The sequence below is a fragment of the Haliaeetus albicilla genome, chromosome 5, assembly GCF_947461875.1.
Source record: "Haliaeetus albicilla chromosome 5, bHalAlb1.1, whole genome shotgun sequence".
Lineage (NCBI taxonomy): Eukaryota > Metazoa > Chordata > Aves > Accipitriformes > Accipitridae > Haliaeetus > Haliaeetus albicilla.
Window position 1 is genome coordinate 23,310,160 of NC_091487.1, and position 23,389 is coordinate 23,333,548.

At 40.6% G+C, this 23,389-nt stretch overlaps 1 protein-coding gene across 1 annotated transcript in view; it reads left to right on the plus strand.

The window, feature by feature from the left end:
* Window positions 1–22,626, plus strand: part of STON2 (stonin 2) — a 79,600-nt gene extending 56,974 nt beyond the window's left edge. The window contains exons 5-7 of the mRNA XM_069783714.1: window positions 11,216–13,051; window positions 16,740–16,942; window positions 18,071–22,626. Coding sequence (XP_069639815.1) covers window positions 11,216–13,051; window positions 16,740–16,942; window positions 18,071–18,154 — 2,123 coding nt within the window. The 3' untranslated portion in view covers window positions 18,155–22,626. The remainder of the gene's footprint in view (window positions 1–11,215; window positions 13,052–16,739; window positions 16,943–18,070) is intronic.
* The last annotated feature ends 763 nt before the right edge of the window (window positions 22,627–23,389 follow it).

Consider the following 23,389-nt stretch of genomic DNA (forward strand, 5'->3'; position numbering starts at 1 on the left):
CACACACTTGACAAGAGCCATTAACACTTTCCATTACATCAGTATTTTTGCTTTGCTACAGAGAGAAAACTTGCGGAGCCGAGGGCATAAATTGCTAGCTGAAGGTCACTTAGACAATCACATAATTCAGATTAGCACCTAAGCCTTTTGCAGCCCATTTCTATGTCATATCCTTTGCATCATGCTGCCTCTCAGACACCTGTAATTATCATTATTTGTTGAGGGTGGTGGTGTTGCGTTGGCAGGTGCATCCTCAGTGATATCTACATGGGTCAGGCATTACACGTAGATCAGGCTGTCCTTTCTGTTTTCTCACACTATTTCCAGCCAGGCTCCTTCAGTCCTTTGTGTTATGTGTCAAAAATCCCTCCAGGAATTAAAAAAAAAACAAATTCACCTACACACGGCTTTGTTATAGCTCCTCTCACCTTTTCATTGAGCACCTCACCTGTTAATTCATAAAACTTCACTGTAGCCTCAAGCTTCCGTATGCTTTGAGTCAAGAAGGACTGGCCAAGCTGGCTACCCTCACTTATTGCATGCTCTTCTCTGCACTTCAGACAGAAAATGTTTGCATAACAAGCTACAGGGGGGAAAAATAGTAGCATAAGCTTCAGGCAAAAGTGGAGCACTGTTAACTTTCATAATTTATAAGTATGTATCAGTTGTGTTGTCTATGGAACAAATCTGTCTTTACAGTTCATCAGGTAGCTAAATTATTAAAATACGTAGCTGAAGTTGAAGTTTCCACAGAGCCTTACATTAGAAATTGGGAAATGGGTCTTTGGGTTTTTTGAAATAACAGCAGTGGCATAACTTGTAAATCATTTTGATATTGCTCAGGGTAAAGATAGTGTATAAATATGAGATTACTCCTTGCCTGGATAACCTGAGCTATGCAGACAAATCTGGCAGACAGGATGTGAGCTGCTGACTTGATATGATATAAAACTTGATCCTGGGAAATGCCTTGAGTCCAGGAATGAGGAAGTTAGTGCTACTATTTTTAAATGTTGTGGGGAGCCAGAAGTGTTGGCAATAGTGCATTCTGAAGATGTAAAATAAGAAATGTCTGTTTTTTCTCCTCCTTCCCCCATCACTTTTTTCTCTGCAGTATAGAGGTTTAAATCTTTGTCTATCAATATAAATTTTAATTTTGTACTTTCTTATGTCAGTCATCAAGCAAAACACCTTCCTTCTTTCCCTGATATACCTTGTCCTGTCTCTTTCTAAATGATGTGCAGAGATGGGTATCAGTGTTTATTTTTGTAAGCAATGAACTGAGAACTGGTACAGGCTTATTCGACATCCCTGTGTACTAACTTGTCTTTTTTTGCTACAGAATCAGCACAAGACTGAGCAGATAGTTGGGGTGATGTTGGCTGCAGTCATGCAGGAGCTGCCCACCTAGGAATTGGAGATCAGCCAGTTATTTTGCACTGGCTACCAAGTTGTCATCAGCTGGTGTTAACATTTGTGGTTACTAACAACACAGTTTCTGAACCGATGGACTGGCAATAGCAAACCCAGGGTGTTTCAGACATCTGATGCACATGATGGTCTCTTGCCTTCAATTTTCCTATGGCTATGGCAACATTTCTTGCATTTATTCAACAGAGCCAGAGCCCCATGCTTATGCAATACTGCAGCTGCCTTTTGGATCCATAACTTGATGCAGGAGGCCATAGTGTGTTGCTTTGCAGTCCAAAGTTACACTGCTTAATGGGAACCCAAATTCTGAGAGTATCCAGTAGCTGGCACATTTCCACCTGCAGTCTGGCACTGCAAATGTCAGGCTTATTCCACACAGTACTATCTCAAGTACTGAAGACAAAACTTAAGAGGTCTGCAGACCTCTATTTTTGCCACCAGTCCATCATATATTGCTTGTAAAATTATGGCATAATGAAGTAGCGTATTGTCTGTGTATGAAAGATTGATGTAACTGCTCTTAGCAAAAGAGAGCTAGGTCAATGGATGCTAGTATCAGCTCCTCCAAGATGGAGTGGGATTGTCTTTGCATTTGTAGGATTGGCTACAGATTTATCCAGCTTGCCAAATATCATTAACTTCCTGAAACATCCTGGGCTAGCAGGAGCATTTCTCTTTCCTTATTTGCTCTCAGAATATTTCTTCATGAGCTCCATGGTTTTGTCTCAGTGGCAGTTCCATTACTGAAGGATATGCTGTACATACTGCTGATTAAAATCAGAGAGGGAAGCAGACCTCTGTGGATAGAAGCAAAGTCCAAAGTACATTCAGAGGCAAACTGACTTCATTTATTTTCACCAATGTACTTTGAAAGGAACTTCTTTTGAAAAATACCATGCACGTGTCTTCTGTTGTTCTCATTTCTTCCCTGTTCTCTTGGATGAAAGACGAAGCAGAAGGATCCAATGTTCTCCAGAGAACCTCTTGGTCTCTTATCAATCCCTCTGCTGGAACAGGTTCGGCTTTGTGTTTTCCAGCTCTGCTCTGTCCCCTCACACACAGGCTTTGTCTAGCCTAGCCAAACTGGGAGCGTTAAGTGCTCCAACGGTAGTAATAATGACTAAGGCTGAGGTGTAGTCGTAGTCTTGGTAACGTCTGGACTGAGCACACCTTGCTGAGAGCAAAGTTAAGATGACATAGTGGTAAAAATATGTCAGTTGTATCTATGCTATTTCTTAAGGGTAGAAACAAAGTTGCTTTGTTATGAATCATGTAGGTATGCTTAGTTGGTAAGATGTTTACTTTATGAGTATATTATGTTTGTTTAATAGAAATGAGTTCTAAGGAAAAACAAGCAGGTATTAATGCTTTCCCCACCACTTATGTGAGATCTGTTCACAACTTGGCTCAAATGATTCTTAATTATAAAACGACAGTAGTATGTCACATATATATTGTGAATTCTTTGAACAGGCATAGTCTTGTCTAAATCTTGTAAAGGTCTTGAAGACTTCTTCTAATTATATCAGTCATAATGTACCACCTTCTGGCCAGCTAATGGAAGCACATGAACTGATCTTTAGGAAAAACACGTGCTTTGTAGATCTGTGACTCTCAAATGGCTTTAAATCAAAAAGCCTTCTTTTCTGTAATAGTTTTGGGGCCCATTCCCTACCATTGTTTAACATGTAAAAGAAGAACTCCACTTTTTGTAAGTATGTTACAAGAACAAAAGGTATTTACTTCAATTTCTTTTTAAAGTAGCCTTCTTTACTGAAAAAAAAACCAAACCACCAAACAAAGCAAGCTGGGTTTAAGTGATAAACAGTGCTTTTTCTTAGAGTACCTAATGTCTTCTAGCTATCACTAGAAGAGTTTTATTCACTTTTAAAGTTTCTTATTGCCTCTAACTTACAGTCATGTAATTCCTACCTGACGTGAATGTCTAGCAATTTCTTCAAGACACTAGCAACCTTGTCCATGACTTGCATGAACTATGTCTAATTTGGAATCTACTGTTCAGATGGTAAATTGGTATTAATTGGAGGCCCAGGCACACAGGCACTTACATTTCAAAGCTATATATCTATCTTTGCAGCAATGTTTTGGTGATTTCTCTTTGTGTGTTTGTTCTTGACTGTAATTCTAAGAGTATTAGCACAGCAACTTCTAAGTGTTTACACACAAAAACCTAAGCAGTATATTTGGAAAGCACATTTTCTGAATATGGATATCTGCTGTAGGAATCTAATTACACGAGGAGTGTTACAGATGCTTGGTTTTGCTAGCCAGATCCATTCTGATTGCCCAGCCTACTGCACAGTGCAGACTGCAGAACATGTGAGAAACTTTTACAAAACCATAGTTACAGCTGAGAGCAGACGGCATAGCTGAGATCTGTACAAGGAAAAGGGGAGTTAACTGTACATAGATTATGAGTTGCTGAAATATCGTTTCAGTTATTCCATACCACATCTGAAATGTTTTTTTTTCATAAGCCAGAGTTTTAACTACTCAATAAACATAACACAATAAAAATATTGAGTATTTTTAAATTAAATAATGCAGGAAAGTTCTAAGTTGCAAATTAATTTTGTTATCTTGAACATTTTCTTTACTCAAGGAATAATGACAAGGCTCTGATTGAATTTCAGTCTTCATTTAATTAGTTTCTCCAGTTGAATAAAGATAGAGGACAGGAAAACAGGTGAGACAAAAAAAGGCACTCAAATAGCATCATACATAGCTGGTTGCAATGACACTTCCAGCTGCAACTACCACTGTTCTTATGGGTAGTCTGATACCAGTTTCTTAATGGTTAGATCAGCCTGGGTTGTTGGGAAGATGTTCTCTTCCCTCTCCAAGCTGCAAGAGGCAGCATGACTGAAGGAGACAGAAGGCAAATAATTCAGAGCAATGAAGAACGGTAAGCACAAATGCCTGAAATGCGGTAGTCCTACCTTCCCATAAATACATACGTTTGTGTAGGTATAGAATAATAAGAAAATGTCAAAACATCAACGAACAAAGTCCACAAAAACTTCTAGGATCCTTTAAGATAGTACATGGAGGACAGTCCTTTTCAACAGTTTTCTTGCAGTATGAGGGCTGCTGCGATCTAGCTGTGAGAGGCTGAGTCATAATTTGCTTGTATTTCATTTTCAGTTTAGTATCTGCATGATGGCTTACATTTAAAATGAAATATAGCAGTTCTTACAAAGATTAGAGACTCATGGGGATAAATTAATTGAACATTGATGAAATTCATTGTGTTTTAAATAGAGCTGGAAGCTCTGTGATATAACTTCTTTGTAACTTCAGATGATTTAACTTCTTTTGACAATTAAACTTCTTTTGGGACTTGTGATGAATTTGCAATACTTAACCAAGCAACAGGCATCATATTTAAGTAGTCATTAACCCACTGCTGGGAACAGACTATGTAGTACTGCAGATTTGGGATAAAACTACACTAGGTTTAATCAGGCCACTGATTTACATGGCCTAAATTTAGACACCCAAGTTCAAAGAGATGTAATGATAGAATATGACAGAGTATGATGAACTGAAAAGTTCTCTAAGGATGAATCCATTCAACATGATCTGAGAAGCCCGTCAAGTTGGAGGAGGAGGAATAAGAAAGGGAACCATAGAGATCAGGTCTGTGGCTTCAGTCTTTCATCTTGCACCTTCTCCTGCTGGTTACTTAGTCTAAATGATTTTGAAATGTCTCTTAGCTGTGCCATAATGTATGAAGTTAAACCCCTAACTTTTGTATTAACAGTTCAACACGCTGGAGAACTAGATTGCTGTTAAATTTTTCTATGTGGTGTGTTCAGCAGCAGGAGTAGAGGGCAAGGAATGTGTGAGCAGTCGTCTCTTCCACACATCAGATCTTGCAGAGACACTCAAAATCTGCAGGAATGCCTACAAAGCTATGTGCCAGTTTGTCAGGTGTTGGTGGTCAAGGGCTTTGGGGGTTTCCAGCCCCTCCCCATGGTCCTCTTGCAAGGAGGCAAGGTGATTGCCTTTTCTTCTGTCTCCAAGGTCTATTCTGAAGCTCATGGGAAGAAAGTGTCCTGCAGATTGGAAGAGGACATTTCTAGCTATTCCCTTAATGTTACCATACGCTGGTTGATAGCATGGGTACCCAGGAAACATATGGAGGTGGTAACTGCTATCCTCACAGGGATATTGTCTGTGCAAAATAAGCAGGTAGTAACTTCCCATTGACAAGAAGCCTTCTGTGCTTTGAGTTGCAGATTCTTGCAACTGATGTCCATGGCACTTTTCTACTGTAGCTTTATTTAGCTAGAAAAAGTTATGCTGGTGTCTGCAGCGGTAACAGATTTGACCTTCCACCATTAACAGAGCTGTGATAAACAGGAAAGCTTACAAAAACAGGCCTGGCTTCATAGCTTGTACCAAACTTGAAACTCTTCACAAACGCATAGATATAACAGAAATATTCATTGAGTCAGTTTATAGGTTTATAGGAGTCCAGTTGTATCACTTCAGGGTGATAGCTCACTTTAAATTATGCTATCTGTCTTGGGAGGATCAGAAACACAACAGCACCAAAAAAATGTATAGAGACACAGTTTTTGTGACTTGGGTATGGAAAAGAAATGCAAGGAAATGACTAGATACAGATGTCATAGAAAGTATGTGAAAGTATAACCTTTGTCATGGAGAGATAACTGCACGACAACCTAGTCCATGATTTCTCCCAGATTGTATCTGCGCTTTCTGCTTTTCTATCATTGCTTATATAGAGGCACTACAGGTTTTGTAACTGGCATCCTCCTGACCTGGCTGATCTTTAAAGGCCAATTCTGAAGTAATACTGGCCTGCGTATCAATGTCTGCTGGACTTTATGTAGACTACTTTCCCAGCAAGAGTCCTAGAATAGATCCAGCTATGCTAGCGGAAAACTTAGCAGAGCTGGCTTTGTCTGAGGGACTGGTGTTGGCCGCATCAGGGAAGTGAGTACCCTGTTGGAAGGCGTGACCCTGTTAGGGGTATGCCTGTACTACAGACTGAAGTGTGAAGTAGAGCTATCTGAATTAAATGTAAATTAATATAGTCAGGTAACAGAAACAGTAATGCCATCAAGCTCTGAGCTAATTTCTCTCAAGTGGCAAAATAGACTCAGAAATTTGAAAATCCAGGCTTTTGCTCAGATCCATTCCTTAAAGTCATTATCTGCCTTTCTTTTTGAAAGGTGTGTAACACTTTCAGAACTTCTTCCTACTTCTGTGGCACAGCTTTGGTCATGAACAGTTTGCAGCGTCAATGTCCTCTAGCAGCTGGGTGGCTGCCTTTCCCCCAGGCATAAGTAACATGATACTACCTAGTAGTTTTGGCCAAAATATTTTAAATAGAAAAATGAAAAGATGATACAATAAAGAGAACCAAAGCCTTCTTTCCTTGTAGTGAGTCACAAGAGGCCAATCACAGTGAGATGTTCTACATCCATTATAACAATGCTGTTTTCCAGTTTATCATACTGAAATGATTAACCATTTTACTACTGAACACTTGCAAAGCCAACAAAACATTAAGAGGCCTGTGAACGAAAAAACCCTTGCGATGCAGGTTGGCATTTTATTGTTCACTGGGGACTTAAGTTTCAAAATTATTTAATGGCTTGGTAATGATATTCAGGCATGTATGTAGTAAGGTATGGCCAGTGCTGGTTGCAGACACTACTTACGTGGGGGAATGAACGTAGAGATTCATAATTGTGTGGGCAGCCTGGGCTGCTTGCCCCAGAGCTCACGTGTTGCTGGTGTCTGCGAAAGGAGACAGAGCTGCTGTCCCCGTCACCTCCTTGGTAAATCTGCTGTGGTGGTTTGTAGGTGGCTGGAGCAACCTGTCAGGTTGGAATCTGGCAAGGTTGGACAATTAAAAGATATTTTAATTTTGCAAAGTAAACACCTATCAGAGTCATTTGCTTAGGAAAGCAAAGTCAGCCAGTCAAGAAGGAAAAAACAAGTACTTTGTTTTGATCACTTCTTCCTTTTTTTATGCAGATCTAGTCTTTCTCAGTCAGGAGTCACTCTGGGTTGAAGACTGTCTGCACCTGTCAGGGTTTAACCCCAGCCAGCAACTAAGCACCACTTGCCAACAGATGCCCAGTTAGTTCCCAAGCAGCAATCCACCCCCCTTGGCCAACTCCCCCCAGTTTATATACTGGGCATGACAGCCCATGGTATGGAATACCCCGCTGGCCAGTTTGGGTCAGCTGTCCTGGCTGTCCCCCCTCCCAACTTCTTGTGCCCCTCCAGCTTTCTCTCTGGCTGGGCATGAGAAGCTGAAGAATCCTTAACTTAGTCTAAACACTACTTAGCAACAACTGAAACATCAGTGTGTTACGAACATTCTTCTCATACTAAATCCAAAACACAACACTGTACCAGCTACTAGGAAGCAAATTAACTCTATCCCAGCTGAAACCAGGACAGCACCCCATGAGAAAGCTATCATCTTGATTTATTTTGTAGGAAGGAATTTTGAAAACAGTTATGAAAGCAAGAAGTTCATGTAGGGCATCACTTCCTTAAGTATCCTCTCCCAGACCTACTGGGGTGCTGCCAAATTGAAGGATATTCACATTTTAAACTTTTTCACCCACTTTCAGGAACTCATCTGAAGTCAAGAAGGAAAAAATCTGAAGTAATTGTCTAAGCCATCCTCTAGCAATGTCAAGATTTTTCACCATGCTGTATTTGCCTTTGCAGCAGAGGCTCCAATACTTCTCTTGGGATAGACACACTATTTCATCTAGTTCTCAGGAACTTTCTTTGGATGCTGAGCTGCATTAGCATATTGTTATTTTTATCCTCCCTGCTATTAGTCATTCTTTTACAGACAAAGCTAAAAACCTGTCCTTTCTAGAACCACCTCTGTATTCTTCAAATATTTGTAAACCCAACCCTGTGGTTCTTTGGCAGCAGAAGAATGTACTTTTGATTTTAGTTTGGGTAAGAGAGATTATTTCACTTCCCAGATTTGACATTTCCACATATCAAATCAAATAACAGTTTGTTGATTTTTTCTAGAAAACAAAATTACACAAATGATTATATATATGAAATCATCTTCTCTTAATGTTTCTGCTGTATTTCTGGGCATCTGGATCAAAAAAGGAATTAATTTTAGAGAACTCGTTCAGTTTAGAAAGAAATTTTTCAGGTGATTTCTGTGTGTTTTTCACATGGATACTCGAGGTCTTCTCACCTGCCTCTCTCAAACTTACCAGAAGTGTTAATACTTTATTTGTGGAATCACATTTGGTTTCTGCAATTCAAAAGCTAAGGTACAGTAAAGGGGAAAATTGTAATAGCAGGAAGAGGTGGTCCGCTCTTAAGAAATCCTGATCTTATAAACATAGGCCTTTTAGAAGTCCTGAAAGAAATAGGGAATGTTTTCCCAGAAATACCATAAAAACGGAGATTCTTACCACATCTTTTCATTGCCTTGGCTTTGCTTTAAAGAACTACATGCTTGCTGACCAAAGTACTGGAAATGCATGAGACAACATAGAAGGTATTGGTGTGAACCTGAGGATCAGAACAACGTCAGATTATTCTTGGTGGTTTTTTTATCACTTTCTCACTTAAGGTGTGGTTGTGGATGATAATCGGTTGGCTTGTTGGTTTTTTCCCCCGCAAATCTATTTATAGTCTTACAGCAAAACTTAACAGGTAAAGGACCTACCACTGTACCCAGTGGTGCAACCAGTAGCAGGGACTACAGAGAGGCATTATGCAAACCTGGAAGTGAGATGGCAGGGTAGAGAAGAAAATCTAAGAAATTGAGATAGTGACACTTCTTTTCAAATACACTTTGAAATGCATGGATAGTCTGTAAAAGCTATCTGTTCTTGTTATTGCTTTGTTATTATTGTGGATTGAAAAACAAATTGGTATCATTCTGCTTCATATATAATTCTCAATTATAATAACCCTTAGAACTTGCATGGTGTGTTTTGTCCTTAGATCAAAAGGTTGGGTGAACTTCCATACAGCTGGGATGAAAGGCCCAGAAAATCAAGTTATCCAAGGCATTATAAGGAGCTAATGGCAGGACTTTGGCTAACATGTATATTCCCTATTTCACACTTTAAATCATAGAATCGTTTAGGTTGGAAAAGACCTTTAAGATCATCGAGTCCAACTCTCAACCCAACACCACCATGCCCACCAAACCATGTCCTGAATTGCCACATCTATGCGTTTTTTGAACACCTCCAGGGATGGTGACTCAACCACTTTCCTGGGCAGCCTGTTGCAATGCTTGACAACCCTTTCAGTAAAGAAATTTTTTCTAATATCCAATCTAAACCTCCCCTGGCACAACCTGAGGCCATTTCCTCTCATCCTATCACTAGTTACTTGATAGAAGAGACCAGTACCCACCTCACTACAACCTCCTTTCAGGTAGTTGTAATGGTAACTGGAATAAAAATTCAAATTGTCTATCATGGTTGAGGGAGAATGGAAACAAGCTCATCTTTTGGGGGAACTAGTGGCAATTTAAATAATGATTTAAATAGTTTGTTGTTGTTAATATTGTAAAATATGCTCAAATCACAGGTGTATAGCCATACCAAAGTGCTTACTTTTCTGCTTGTACTGAAGAACAGTGACTTGTGTGAAACATGGGCTCTATATATCTACCAGAAGCAAAAGGTACAAATGCTACCACTGCTGTATCATGTGTAGAGCAAACCCGTGGTGCAGCCACAGACTATAATTTCATGCTGGCTGCTCATTTTGAGGAGCACTCTGATTCATTAGCCCAGTGGGAAGAAAATGGGAAGAAAAGCCTTTAATTTCTGAACTCTGAGAATTTACACTCATTTTGGAAAACACCTTATTACCACTGCAGCTATCTTCTCCAGAAAGAGCTGGGATTGAAATAGCACAGTATGGTGCAGGCTTCTGGGAAGTGTCTTGGCAGAGCCTGAGGCTAGGAAAATAGCAGTCAAAGGTGCCGTGTCCTGACAGAGGATGAGGACAGCTTCCACAATACAAGTCAAAAATGTGTTTTTCCTTATCCTAACATACATCCCTAGATCACAGCTTCTCTGAGAGATTTTTCACAGACTTCCAAGGACTGGAAGACTCTTTCCCACTGGGTAAGCCAAAGAGTCTCTTTGCTGAACACATCCTGGGCAAAAGTGCCACCTAGGCACCTTTTGTGGTGCCTTCACCATATCCCCATGTGCTTTTGTGATAACAGCAGATGCGCAGAGAAGTATGTGGGGACAGAGTGGAGAAGTACTCTTCCTCAATGTTCACTCCCTCTCCCTACTGGATTCTTCTCTAGAGCAGGGTATGGGTACAAAAAGGGAAAAAATGAGAACAAGAGTGAAAGGGAACAAAACATGCAAATGACAGAAGATAAGTGGAGAGAAGAAATGCAGCCTGAAAGTTTAGAGAGGGAAGTTTCAAAAAATCACTACAACATGTGGGATAAGTTTCTTTTTTAGGTCATTATGTTGGAAGGAGAGCAATAAAATCATTGCTGTAATTCCTTTTGTATTTGTTCTTGCATTCCTTTTCTGTGTTCAGCTGTCTATTTCTTCATTAATTCTTGCCAGACTCTTCAGCATTTTAGCCAAGTCTTTTGACTATCTTTCTTGCCCAGCATATCAATAGGCCTTCCTTGAGCATGCAAACTTTTGTGCAGACTGTGGTTTTCTTTTTGCTGAGAGAACTAGTTAACTTCAGAATAATTAGCTGAAATTTCCTCCCCTCCCCTCTTTTTTTAAAGACAATTCCTCATCTCTCCAGGAAGATGAAGAGATAGATATGGAGGCTGTCAACTGGCAGCTGAACAACACCTCCATGAATGGGCATTCATCTACCCCAACCACAGTTCGCTTTCCCAGCTGGGTGACTTTTGATGACAATGAAGTCAGTTTTTCACCGCAGAACCTTTCTCCTTTGAAAACAGACACCCCACCTGCAGAAACACAGACTCCAGACATTAACTTTAACCTCGCTACATCCTTTAAGAAAAGAGAACGTCCTAAAAGCACATTGGGGGATCTCTCCAAAATTCAAAAACTAGATCTCTCCTCCTTAACCAAGTTGCCTTCTGTTGAAACACCACCGTGGAGTGCTACTAATCCCTTCCTGGATGAATCTCTGCGAGATGTCCAACCCTCACCCATCAATCCGTTCAGCTCATTCTTTGAGGAGCGAGACAGGCGTTCCAAAAGTTCTTCTGTCTCCAGTGCTCCAGGCAAAAGCCAAAGAGACTCTCTCATTATTCTGCATCAAGAGCCTGATACCATCAGTTTCCACGAGGCAAACAAAAGTGTAACCCACACAGATGCAGTAGAGCAGCTCAAGCAACTCCAGATTGGAGACCCAGATCATGTGAGCAGCCCTACCTTGCCTGATGATGACCCCATGATGCCATATGATCTGGAGGCAGCCTTATTTAACCTAGCACCTGCTCAGCCAAAGGATGGATGGCCAATGATGCTCAGGATCCCAGAAAAGAAGAATATTATGTCATCCAGGCACTGGGGACCAATATATGTCAAGCTGACTGACAGTGGATGTATACAGCTTTTTTATGAAAAAGGACTGGAGAAACCTTTCCGGGAATTCAAACTTGAAATCAATCATGAGATTTCAGAGCGCAAACTCCAGAACTATGATGAGAATGGAAGGATACACAGCGTGCGGTTGGACCGCACAACCTACAAGGAGAAAAAGAAGTATCAGCCTAAGCCAGCCATTGCTCACACAGCAGAGAGAGAGCAAATTATCAAGCTTGGGACTACAGATTATGAAGACTTCCTTAGCTTCATCAGTGCTGTGCAAGACACACTGATGAACTTGCCAGCCTCATCAACAGATCTGAGCACAGTGGGACTAAACTATCAAGAAGAAGAAATCACCATTGATGTCAGGGATGAGTTTCATGGCATCTTGGCCAAAGGAGACGGTGTGATTCTCCAGCACAGTGTGCTGACCCATATCTATGTTCTCAGCTTCCTTTCTGGCCTGGCAGAATGCAGACTGGGCCTTAATGATATCCTGATCAAAGGGAATGAAATAGTTGCAAGGCAGGATATTATGCCCACTACTACCACTAAGTGGATTAAATTATACAGCTGTCGGTTCCATTCATGTGTGGATGAGGATATGTTTAATAACTCCCGTATTATCCTGTTCAACCCCTTGGATGCCTGCCGGTTTGAACTGATGCGATTCAGAACTGTCTTTGCTGAGAAAACTTTGCCTTTTACTCTGAGGACAGCTGCCAGCATCAATGGTGCTGAGGTGGAGGTGCAGAGCTGGCTGATGATGTCCACTGGGTTCTCTTCCAACCGTGACCCTTTAACTCAGGTCCCTTGTGAAAACGTGATGATCCGCTACCCAGTGCCAAACGAGTGGGTGAAGAACTTCCGCAGGGAGAGTGTCCTGGGGGAGAAATCTTTGAAAGCCAAGGTGAACAAGGGGGCCACTTTTGGATCAACCAGTCTGTCTGGTTCTGAGCCAGTAATGAGAGTAACTTTGGGAACTGCCAAGTATGAGCATGCCTTTAATTCCATCGTATGGAGGATAAACCGACTGCCTGACAAAAACTCAGGTGAGTGGTTCATACCATTGCTGCAGGAGTAAACTAGAAGGAGTTATATATTTTGGAAGATAGGGAATACTAGGTTTACATGGTGAGGGATAGATCATCCCCTGTAGTATACCAAAGGACATCAGGTAGTTGCATGAAGCATTTATCTGACCCTTCATTGCAGTAGTTTTACGTATACTACAAACATTGCTAATGATAAAAACAGGTTTAGGTTTTCCAGTTGCAAAAATACGCCTTCTGTCTCTGCTTCTACGAGTACACTATGGGACTTAGGCATCAAACATCTCTGTGTGCTAAGCACTGTTATCGGAAGCAGGGCTTTTTCAGGTAACTTGCAAAGGCAAGATACTATGCTACAGGGCTGAATGACAGGACCAGAAAAATTGCTGTAGTTCCAGCACATGTAATTTCTTTTCCATGCATTGCCAAGCATATTGGGCCAGTGCTATATATTTCAACGCATATACCACAACTAATGCCTATAAAGTATCTGGAATGAGGATTGTAAGAGGACAGAAGACAGATACTGTGCAACCATTAAAAAAAAGAGATTTCCAAACACCAGTTTGTGGCTATGTTTCTGTAATCAGTGCAGACAGGTAAATACAGCTTAAACCTGAAGAGAGAATACCAGCATAAAACCCACAAATCTTTGTATTTCTAGTAACATGTTCATAATTAAACATTCAAATTATATGGGCAAGCTAGTGTTCCCTTTGGCCATCGCTGCCAGTCATTCCACCTCCTGCCTTTCCTCCATGGTGTGCAGTAAGGCTAGACAGCTCAGGTTTCTTTTTATTCATAGTGAATTCTACTTCTTGATTTCTGTGATCTAGACTAGCTTTTTACAAACAAGATGGACTTTTTATTATTAATGCTGTAGTAATGCAGCTGGGTGACTGGGAGGGTTTCTGTATTCAGTGTTCCCTGAAGGCAAGTTCAGTATTGTACCAGATTTGGCACTTTCCAAGGACATGTGTTTTTCCTGAGTTTGAGCTATAGTGTCAGCAAAACAGTGATCAGTCTTGTAATCTTTTGGATCACTTTTCGGCCCAAGGATGCCAGCTTACACCATAGGTGTATTTAGAGGGATATTACTGATAAAAGCAAAGGCTCCATGTTTTCTGTAGTGCGGGGCATAGGAAGAGAGAGCTCGGGAACTCAAGAGAAGTATCGCAATGAAAAATTAACCTCAGGCTGTTTATGAGCAATAATATGCTTGTGAGGAAAATCTCACTATGCCATCTGCATGAGCTCTGGAAATGAGATGCTGTGAAATTGGGCCTTCTGTGGCATCTTGTCTCCAAAGATCTCAGTATACAGTATAGACTTTACAGCTGGGGAAACGAAAGCCCCCAGACTTAACACAATCACAGAACATGCCGGTAGCAAACCAGGAGAAGAGGCAGAACTCCTGGCTCTACTGCCTCCTGTGAGTGATGCTCCCTTACCCATCACTAGTTTGAGGAAGATGTTGATCTATGTCTCTTGTTTCCTTGATCTCATCTCTCCCAGTGTAAGGCTTTATTATATATACCCTGTGTCAGGAGGAGATGCATCACAGACTCAGTGTTGCTGTTGGAGCCCTGCCACAGGGCATCTATCAATCAGTGTCACTGTGCAGAATGCAGGGTATTTGTTTACATCCTGAGAGGAAGAGTGTCCTCAGCCCTCCGGTCAGATCAGATGTAATTTCAGGGAAAGGAAGGGCCTTGCAAGCACTGTCTTGGCCAGGACACTTGAGGTATGTGAGAAGGAGGGAATCCCAAAGTGATGACAGGACAGGCCAAGTGTAGTTTAAATCTGACCTTGCCTCTCAGGGACTATTTACATTTCTTGACAGTACTCGTCCCATGGTTTTCCCTCCTCAAAGGATATGGCAAACAAAGAGGGATATAAAGGTACTCAAAAGCCTTGATCCCCGCTCCTTCTTAGATTTTCCTGATGGACCACATACATTTCTGAGCACGTGATACTGATGTGTGGTCTACTCCCAACCTTCTGCATGCTTGGCTGTATCCAGCCCTACCCACAAGTCATATAATAACTCACCTCCACCTATTTGCAGGAGTCCCTATAAATGATGCAGTTCTCAAGCACTAAGTATAAAAATACTGCCTTGACTCACACTTCATGCTTTCTTACTGTAGCCCCTGCAGCTCACCCCTAAGAGCGCTCTGCATCCTCTGTAAATGTCTGGTCTGCTCTGCTAGTGAACTGCTCTGGTGCCTGCAGCTCCAGAGCAGGAGAGAGGTAGTGGCATCGCACTGCATCTGGTGGGAAATGCTGCAGGCGGCCACAGTCTCCAGCTCCACCCTGCCTCCAGAGGTCACACAACCTGTCCACACAACCTGGGGCATGTGCATTGCACGACTCCCTCCAGCACATGTGCCTGTCTGCCAGACCTGTGTGCCTACCAAAGGAGCACGTACATAGGCACACACTATGGGACCCTTCGATCATCCACGTTGTGTGCTCTGACAGATCAGTCCCTTGCAAACGCGACCCCAGGAACTCCAGAAGTCTCTGGGTAGCCAATTGGACCTCTTGTGCTTAACTCCATTCCCTGAATTCAGACTGGCGCAGGCTCTGTATAGATGTGAGGTGTGTGACACCATCAGCCCTGCCTGTGGTCTGCCCTGACAGCCAGTACCGCAGTCTCGCAAGGGAGGAGAGCCGGTCCCTCCCGAAGCTCGCTGCTTGCATTCAGGTTGTAGTATCCTAGCACACAAATTGTGAAGAATTATTTCAGCAGCTTCGCTGTCTTACCCAAATGTTTTCTTTTTGTGCCTTCTAATGGGATGGGACCCTTTGCACTCTCAGTATAGGAACTTGTTATCGGCACTCTCTGTATTATTTTGTAGGCAAAGCGTCTGCTTATGACTGGATATTGAAAAGCATATGACAAATGAAGGACTGTGTGTACTCTGACTATGATTTGACCTAAGAAAAAACTATGGACTGGATTCTACTGAGCACATTGCTGAAATCCTTTCCAAAATAGCTTGTTAAACTTTATTGCCCTTCTCATATTCACAATTATTCTGATCAAAGCAGTTGATAAAGAAAGCCTATTTGCAGGCTCTGCAGAGCTTCAGTTGCAGCTGGCTGGGCTCCACATGTTTGGGGGTTTTTTTAATCCACTAGCAGAATATTAGGAAAACCTCCACCTGGTCTTCGATCATGGGAAAACGCTCTTCCAGCAAAGCAGGGATGTAGCCTCTATGCAGAGCCTCGAATCTGGATATTTGAACTTTGCTCTAGTTTCGCTGTGGATCCCAGGCGTGCTGCCTGCTATACTTTCTGAAGTAAATCAAATCCTTTAATCCAAACATGTTAAGACATCAGAGTCGTTTGGAACAGATTCCCTCCAATCACGGTAACCCATGCGTATGTATGAATTATATTATCAGATCCTTGATTGTCAGAATGAAATCTTAGTAGCTCGTCTTGTATTTTCACCCACTGAAAGCAAACTCAAGTGATTGGCAGTCCTTTTTGCAGTTTGTTTAATTCCTCTGGGAACTCCAACAGCATTGAAACAGGTAAGATACTGTCAGTTGCTACAAACTAGTTCACCCAGGCGGATTCCCAGTTTCTTGCAGTTTTGTGATGTTGCTTCCTCCTAGATGTTGTGTTTTCTGATCCATCCAACACAACTTAATGTCTGTTTGCTCTCTTTTTCCAGCTTCTGGCCATCCTCACTGCTTCTTCTGTCACCTAGAGCTTGGCTCTGACCGGGAAGTGCCTTCCAGTTTTGTCCGCTATGTAGATGTGGAATTTGACATGCCCACCACTTCTGCATCCAAAGCCACTGTTCGGTCCATCTCTGTTGAGGACAAGACTGATGTGAGGAAGTGGGTCAACTATTCAGCACACTACAGTTACAAGGTAAAACTGAGCATGTGGCAATCACCATGGTTACTTTGCATACTTCATTGTCTTGCAAAGTGTGAGCAGACAAATAAAATACCATGAGCAGATGAGGTGGGAATTTGGCACAAGCCAGGCTCTGTGCATTAGCTACCCATGTGCAGCCTATTGATTCACGGCAAACAAGCAGTGGATTATCCCTCAGCGAAGATGGAATAAACTTGCTTGCAGTTGCTTTGTGGAAGAGCATCCATACAGCCAGTTACTGGGCATTAGCTGATACGTTGAGAGTGTGAACAGGGAGATTTGCTGCTCTTTGTAGCAGCTACAGCGGGAGTGCTAGAGCAGACAAAAGGATCACATTATTTCTCTGCTTAAATATTTCTTCTTCCTGCCTGCCCTAAGGAGAGGAGCAGATGGGAAAATGCACTACATATATACCTGCCAAGAATATCAGTATGCCAAAATTTGCATGTTAGCTGATCACTCAGCAGAGGAGTTGGCATCCTACCTGCCTTCTTTAAGAGCAATGATGAGAGATACTGAAAAGATTCTTATGGCAAATATTTTTAATGGTAATTGGAATTACATTTTTAGTAGTCTCTTAAATTCCCTGGAGATGGTATTTGATCTTCCTAAGTATCCCTTTTAAGACTTAAACATTGGATTATCCCTGATTTTTCGGAGGTGTTGAAATTTAGAACACAAATGTAGATGTGCATTTTAAAATTAATCTCTTTGCTTTATACATCAGTCTTTGCAGAGTTTAAAATTGAGGCTGGTCTTCTGCTGTCACTTTGGAACCCACCTATCCTCTGCAGATTTGGTTCTGGATTTGGATTCAAAGTACAGCTGGGGATGGTAATGAATATAAAATCATGTGAGACTGGTTCTCTGCATGACATTATCTCTTCTGGGAATGATGTCATGACACTGTTGAATCGTAAAACTGTTTGGATTAGACTGAAAACACTTACAGTAAATAACATCCAGCTTTCCCTCCTCAGTCTGTTTCTCTTCACAACGTTCTTAGTTTATCAAGAGTTTCTTCACCTAAGCAGGACACGAACCACCACTAAGGAAGATTTTCGAACCTTTTGTTTTCCTTTCTCATTACAAATGTTCTCCCTCTTTTTCCTCTGCCAGGTCGAAATAGAGCAGAAAAAAAGCTTGAATGAGGATCTGAAGGAAGAAGATACTGCAAATGTCAATGAATGTGCTATGCAGTGAAGGAAGATCAGTCTGCAAGTCCCAAGAGGGATGGTCAAAATAACAGACCTGGAAGAAAGGATTTGCAGGGTTTTGGTATTTTTCTTTTAAGAAGTATGGAGTGCTACTTTTAAAATAATGCTCTGAAGAGTATTATTATTTTTCTTTGTGATGATCCGTATTTTGAGAAGAAGCTCATCAGTGGTTTTTTGGAGCAGACCCATGGGCCTTTGCTGGAACAATTTAAGTACAGTTGGGATATAGACTAAATGACTCGTATTACAGTCAAGCTTGCCTTTTCTGCCTCTTCACCATCTAGGTTCTACATTGAAGTATGGTCTGGTCACCATCACAGCCAAATCAGAAAGCAGCCTTTATCTCACTAACAATCTTGTCCTCCGACATTAAGCATGTTTTTTTGTATGCCTGTTGGTTTGGTCATTGGCAGATTCACTTCCTTCTGAACTGCCAAATAAAACCCAGTGAAAAATGATATAAAATCTCATTTCTGAAGCAGTCAACAGAGTGAAAACCCTGAACATCATTCTGGAGAATCAACAAACTGCATCTTAAACACGATAAATGGTCAAGCAGATGAACTACAGACAGGACAGCTAATCGTGTAGCTGTTCTTCTATTCACCCCTTCCCGTGTCATCCCCTGAACGACAACATGTCATTGTGCACATTTTCATGTGCTCTGCACAAGTTACAAGAAAGCCTCTGCAATTTCTTAAAATTTTTCTTAGTCTGGGCTGTTCTGTTATCTTGACTGAACATGGTTATGGCTGCTAGTGAGGGACTTTGCTAAGATTAGATCATTCCTGCCTAGAAAGATATTTAAGGGAAGAACATTGGGGTTTGGTTTGGGGTTTGTTTTTTTTAAGATGTTTTCTTGGATGGGTAAGGTGGGTGTTTTTTGAAAACGTCAGAATGTGATTACTTTAACAGACAATGTTGTTTGCCTTCCTGAAAATCCTTGGAAATCTGTCCAGCACAATATTATTTTCACATTCTATCTTGAACCTACAATATAAGTAACTTGTATCTTTTTAAAACCCCCACTAACTGGGACCCAAAATCTCTTTTCAAAAATTAACAACAAGCTTCCATCATGAAGATTCTTTTATCTCCACTTCGCTGAAAGAAACAGCAAGTCTTAAAATTTCTTTCTAAATAAAAATGCAGAAGGCAAAAATCACTCATTCATACATATTTTCAGAGAAAACAGTGTTCAAAGTACCCATTTTTTTGTAGTTGTTTCTATGGCTTGCGTAATATTTTGTCTCGAGGTAATTTTAAATGTAAAAAAAGTAATTTATTAAATCATTTATCTTTTAAAATGTTACTGCTGACTTTAAAATCACACATTTGGAAAGCCTTGGTAATGTAATTTAAAATCATAATGAATTAAAATGAAAGCTTTTTTATACATTTATAAATTTATTTTACATTTCATATTACAGAAAATTAATACACTCTTGATTTACTACTTTCACTGTGACTCCTATAAAAATCACTACAATGTTAAAATCCCAAATAAAACACGAGATTTATTACATTGAGTTTAAAACTGGTAGTGGTAGAATTTAAAACAAATTATAGGGAACTTATAAATGCCTTTTTATATGCACCGAAATTTCAGGCCTATGTCAACCTAGTGATACATACTTATACAGGTACACTGCTGTAAATACGTAAAGTCTCAGTCCTTCTAGGACTTCTTAATAAGCATGTAATACTCTATTGCAGGTGGTCCTGCTGAAGCCCAGGGTGCTCCTCGGACCACACCAGTTAGTACTAAGCATTTGCAACATCTCTCTGTAAATGGAAGAATGCTGTTAACTTTTATGAAGCATTTTGAGATCAGTGGATTAAAATTACTGATGAAGTACTGATAAAGAATTATTATTTATTAAATTATAACTTTGTAGGCTGTGAAATATCTGAGAGCATGGGGCTGAATTTGTGACTGATTCGCAGCTCTGGTACACGCTGGCTGTGATGAGTTGCAGCTCCTCACTACAAAATTCACTCTTCTTTTTAAAGGCATTCAAAGAACTTCCGGGTGTTTTTCCTGTTTTTCACTGCAGCTCCTAGTACACAGTTTCTGAAAAGGACCAGCAAGAAATCCAACAAGACCAAGCTGAACAAGTGCTGAGATGTTGCTGAGGAAGGTTGAGAATGTTTTGTGAAAGAAACGGTCAGGAGATTTCCTACACTGATCTGCAGGCTCACTGTCTGAATTTTTGCCTATAGCCCCCCAGCCCTTGAAAACACAAAAAAGTAATAGCAAATAAAATTATGTTGTACTGCTTAGAGGGGAGAAAATCAAAGGAATATCTTTTTCCATCTCTGTTGAATTCTTAAACTATTCAGTCTCTATCGTACTCCAGCTACAGAATATTTCATGCCCCAAAACTTGAAAGATGAACATATTGGAGGTTTCTGGATTTACTTAATTCCTCTACCTCTTCATCACTGATTCTTTTTTTTAAGTCAAAGTTACTGAATGAAAGAAAGAGTATGGGCCTGACTCTGATCTCTCTTATGTAGTTAGTTGTACAACAGAAGTATCTCTTCCAATCCTCATGGAGTTACACAGGCAAAACTGGAAAAGTGTTCTGGTTTCTAAAAAAGCTGTTTTAATCCATTCTGATCTCTGGAGAGTATTTATCTGATGTACCTGCCACTGAATTTTCAAGAGTTTGGGATTAATACCTTGGCCAGAGTTTCAAAAGATCTTGTTTCCTGTTGAAGCACTAGAGTAAGTAGTCTGATTTTTCAAAGGAGCACTAACAACCAAAATCTTTAGAAAATCTAGCTTTGGTATCACCAGGTGTCACCACTGAATTCTTTTTTCAGTCCAGTGCCATTATGAGCACTGAGCATTTGGACACTGGGATCCTAAGTGCCCTTTTTGAAGCTTCCACTGTTCTTGCTTGATTAAACAGTGCCAATTTTTCAGTGTTAGATACTGTCATGTATAAACTTTACGTACATGAACCATATACTCTTCATCCATAGGGCTACAGTAGTAATTTGGACAGACTGTTGATGGGAGTGAGAGGAAAGGAGCTGAGAGGTTTGTCAGTTTTAGAGTAGCAGAAATTATTTAGATACAAGCTATGCCTGTAGTGGGGATTTTTTTTTTTTTTTAAATCATGGAGGAAAATGTCTTTGAATAGTTTCAGTTTAATACTCCTTTTGAGAAAGATCTAATCGCTGTACTTTGGTTCATTTCAAAGCTTTGTAGTACTCAAATACTCTGTGCAGGAAATGTGCCTTCAAGGTAAGCATACATTTACTCCTCGAAGCTATTCCCACTTTCAGCCTTCTTTCTATTTCTCATTATGGCTTTGTTCCATTTTTGTACTTGTAAGACTTGAGGTATTGCAGGAATTTTGCCTAGAAAAATAAACAGTCTTTGATGACAAGGAGTAAAGATGAACATCTCTGGGCAGCTAAGCTTATTTTAGTGAATGCCTCTTTCATTTATTAACTATGGACACTCTGCTAAAAAAGGAAAATGGGCAAATTCAGCTAAGAAATACTGTAACTGACTGATGTTATTTTTGTCCTTTAATTTTATTTAGAGTCAAATTTAGTCATACCATGAAGGACACAGATTTTAGGTTTTTCATTGTAGCAGTATCATAAGAAACACTGCAGAAATAATTTACCTTTTCTCGTGGGTTGCTGGCTGACATATTTACTTGACAGGACATCCAAGCTACCTGCCCACATGACTTAGTAGCTGTTAAAACTCCCTCTTGATCATCCACCTCCCAGGATAGAGAGCAATTTCATGCAGAAGAGCATGAAAGCAAGAGGATAGGTGTACAAAGTTCAGCCTGGAGGTACTTACTCTGTTGCTTGCATAAAATTCTCAGTAATTTCCTTGGCCCTTCAATCCACACAAACTAATCAAGCCCTTGATAGGTCACCTCTGTTCCAGAGGGTGAAAAATTCCTTTCAGTGACTCTTAACTGTTCGTGTTTATAGCTGTATTCATTTCCAGAACTGGCCAGCACAAGAATTTGCAGCACACAGAGATCACTTATGGATGAGGCACTTACCCTCTTCTGCCACTAAAGTTAAATCTACATCATGAGTTGTCTGAGATACAAAATTTTGTGTGATAACAGGCGTAGCTGCTCTTAGCCTTCCTGTTTTATTCAGCCACCCTTTATTCAGCCACCCACACATCCATCCATCCATCCATCCATCCATCCACCCTCCCATGCATCCTACCCACCCGCCCTCTCTCTCCTATACTTGCAATTCATTCTTTGCACTATTGACATCGATTGGTTTGATGATTATTTTGTAACATGTTCTTACCTTTTTGTTTTGTAAAATAAGAAAGTCTATACACTGGCTAACTTTGTAGAAGTGGTTTATTTTTTTTCTTTTTATTTTATCAGTTGAAATGGGGTGTCATGTTTTGTTTGAACTATGTGAAAAAAAAATAAATGTTAAGATGAAACAGCATATCCACCTTTTCACTGTGAAATTGAAGTTGTATGTGTATGTGTATATTATTCTAATAAGTAAGAAGTCTTGAGTTCAGAAGAGGAAAAGGGAATGTTTTGAATAGCGTAAAAAAGGACATAAATTAGAAGTAATGGGACTACATACAGTAAAGAGATTATTTCATTTGATCATCCAGACTGAACAATACACTGCAAAGGAAATGGAGCAGGCCTAGAGCTTGAGCCACATAGCAGATCTGTGGAGCAATGCTGACACAATATAGAAGAGGATCCACTATTTGAATGAAGCCATCCTGAAACAAAGTAATTGGGAATTGAAGCTTCTGCTCAGTGGGTCTCTTCTACATCTGTTCTCTGACCACTAAAGCCAGGAGTACATGTAAGGACAGTGCCTTCCCGTGATCAGAACATCTGTTAACAAAGCAAGTGTAAGGATAAGGTCTAAACTATTTAAGAGTCCTCTGCTATGGTTCTCTGTGTTCTTTCAAACTTGAGTAAGCCCCGTATCATTTCATACATCTTTCCACTTCTCTCACAGTCACTGAGACCAGTTGCAGTCTGCTGTTTTTCTCAAAAGCACTCCCTGAATCAGACTGAAGAGCTGGGCAGTCTCATTGACCAAAGAAAATCAGATATCCATCATAAGGGCTACTCAGATTATTGCTCTGAGCTCAGCACATTCTCCACAGTATGCCTCAGTACAACTGACAGTAAGTCAGTCATTTTACAGTATAAGAAAATGGAGGCACACAGGTACACAT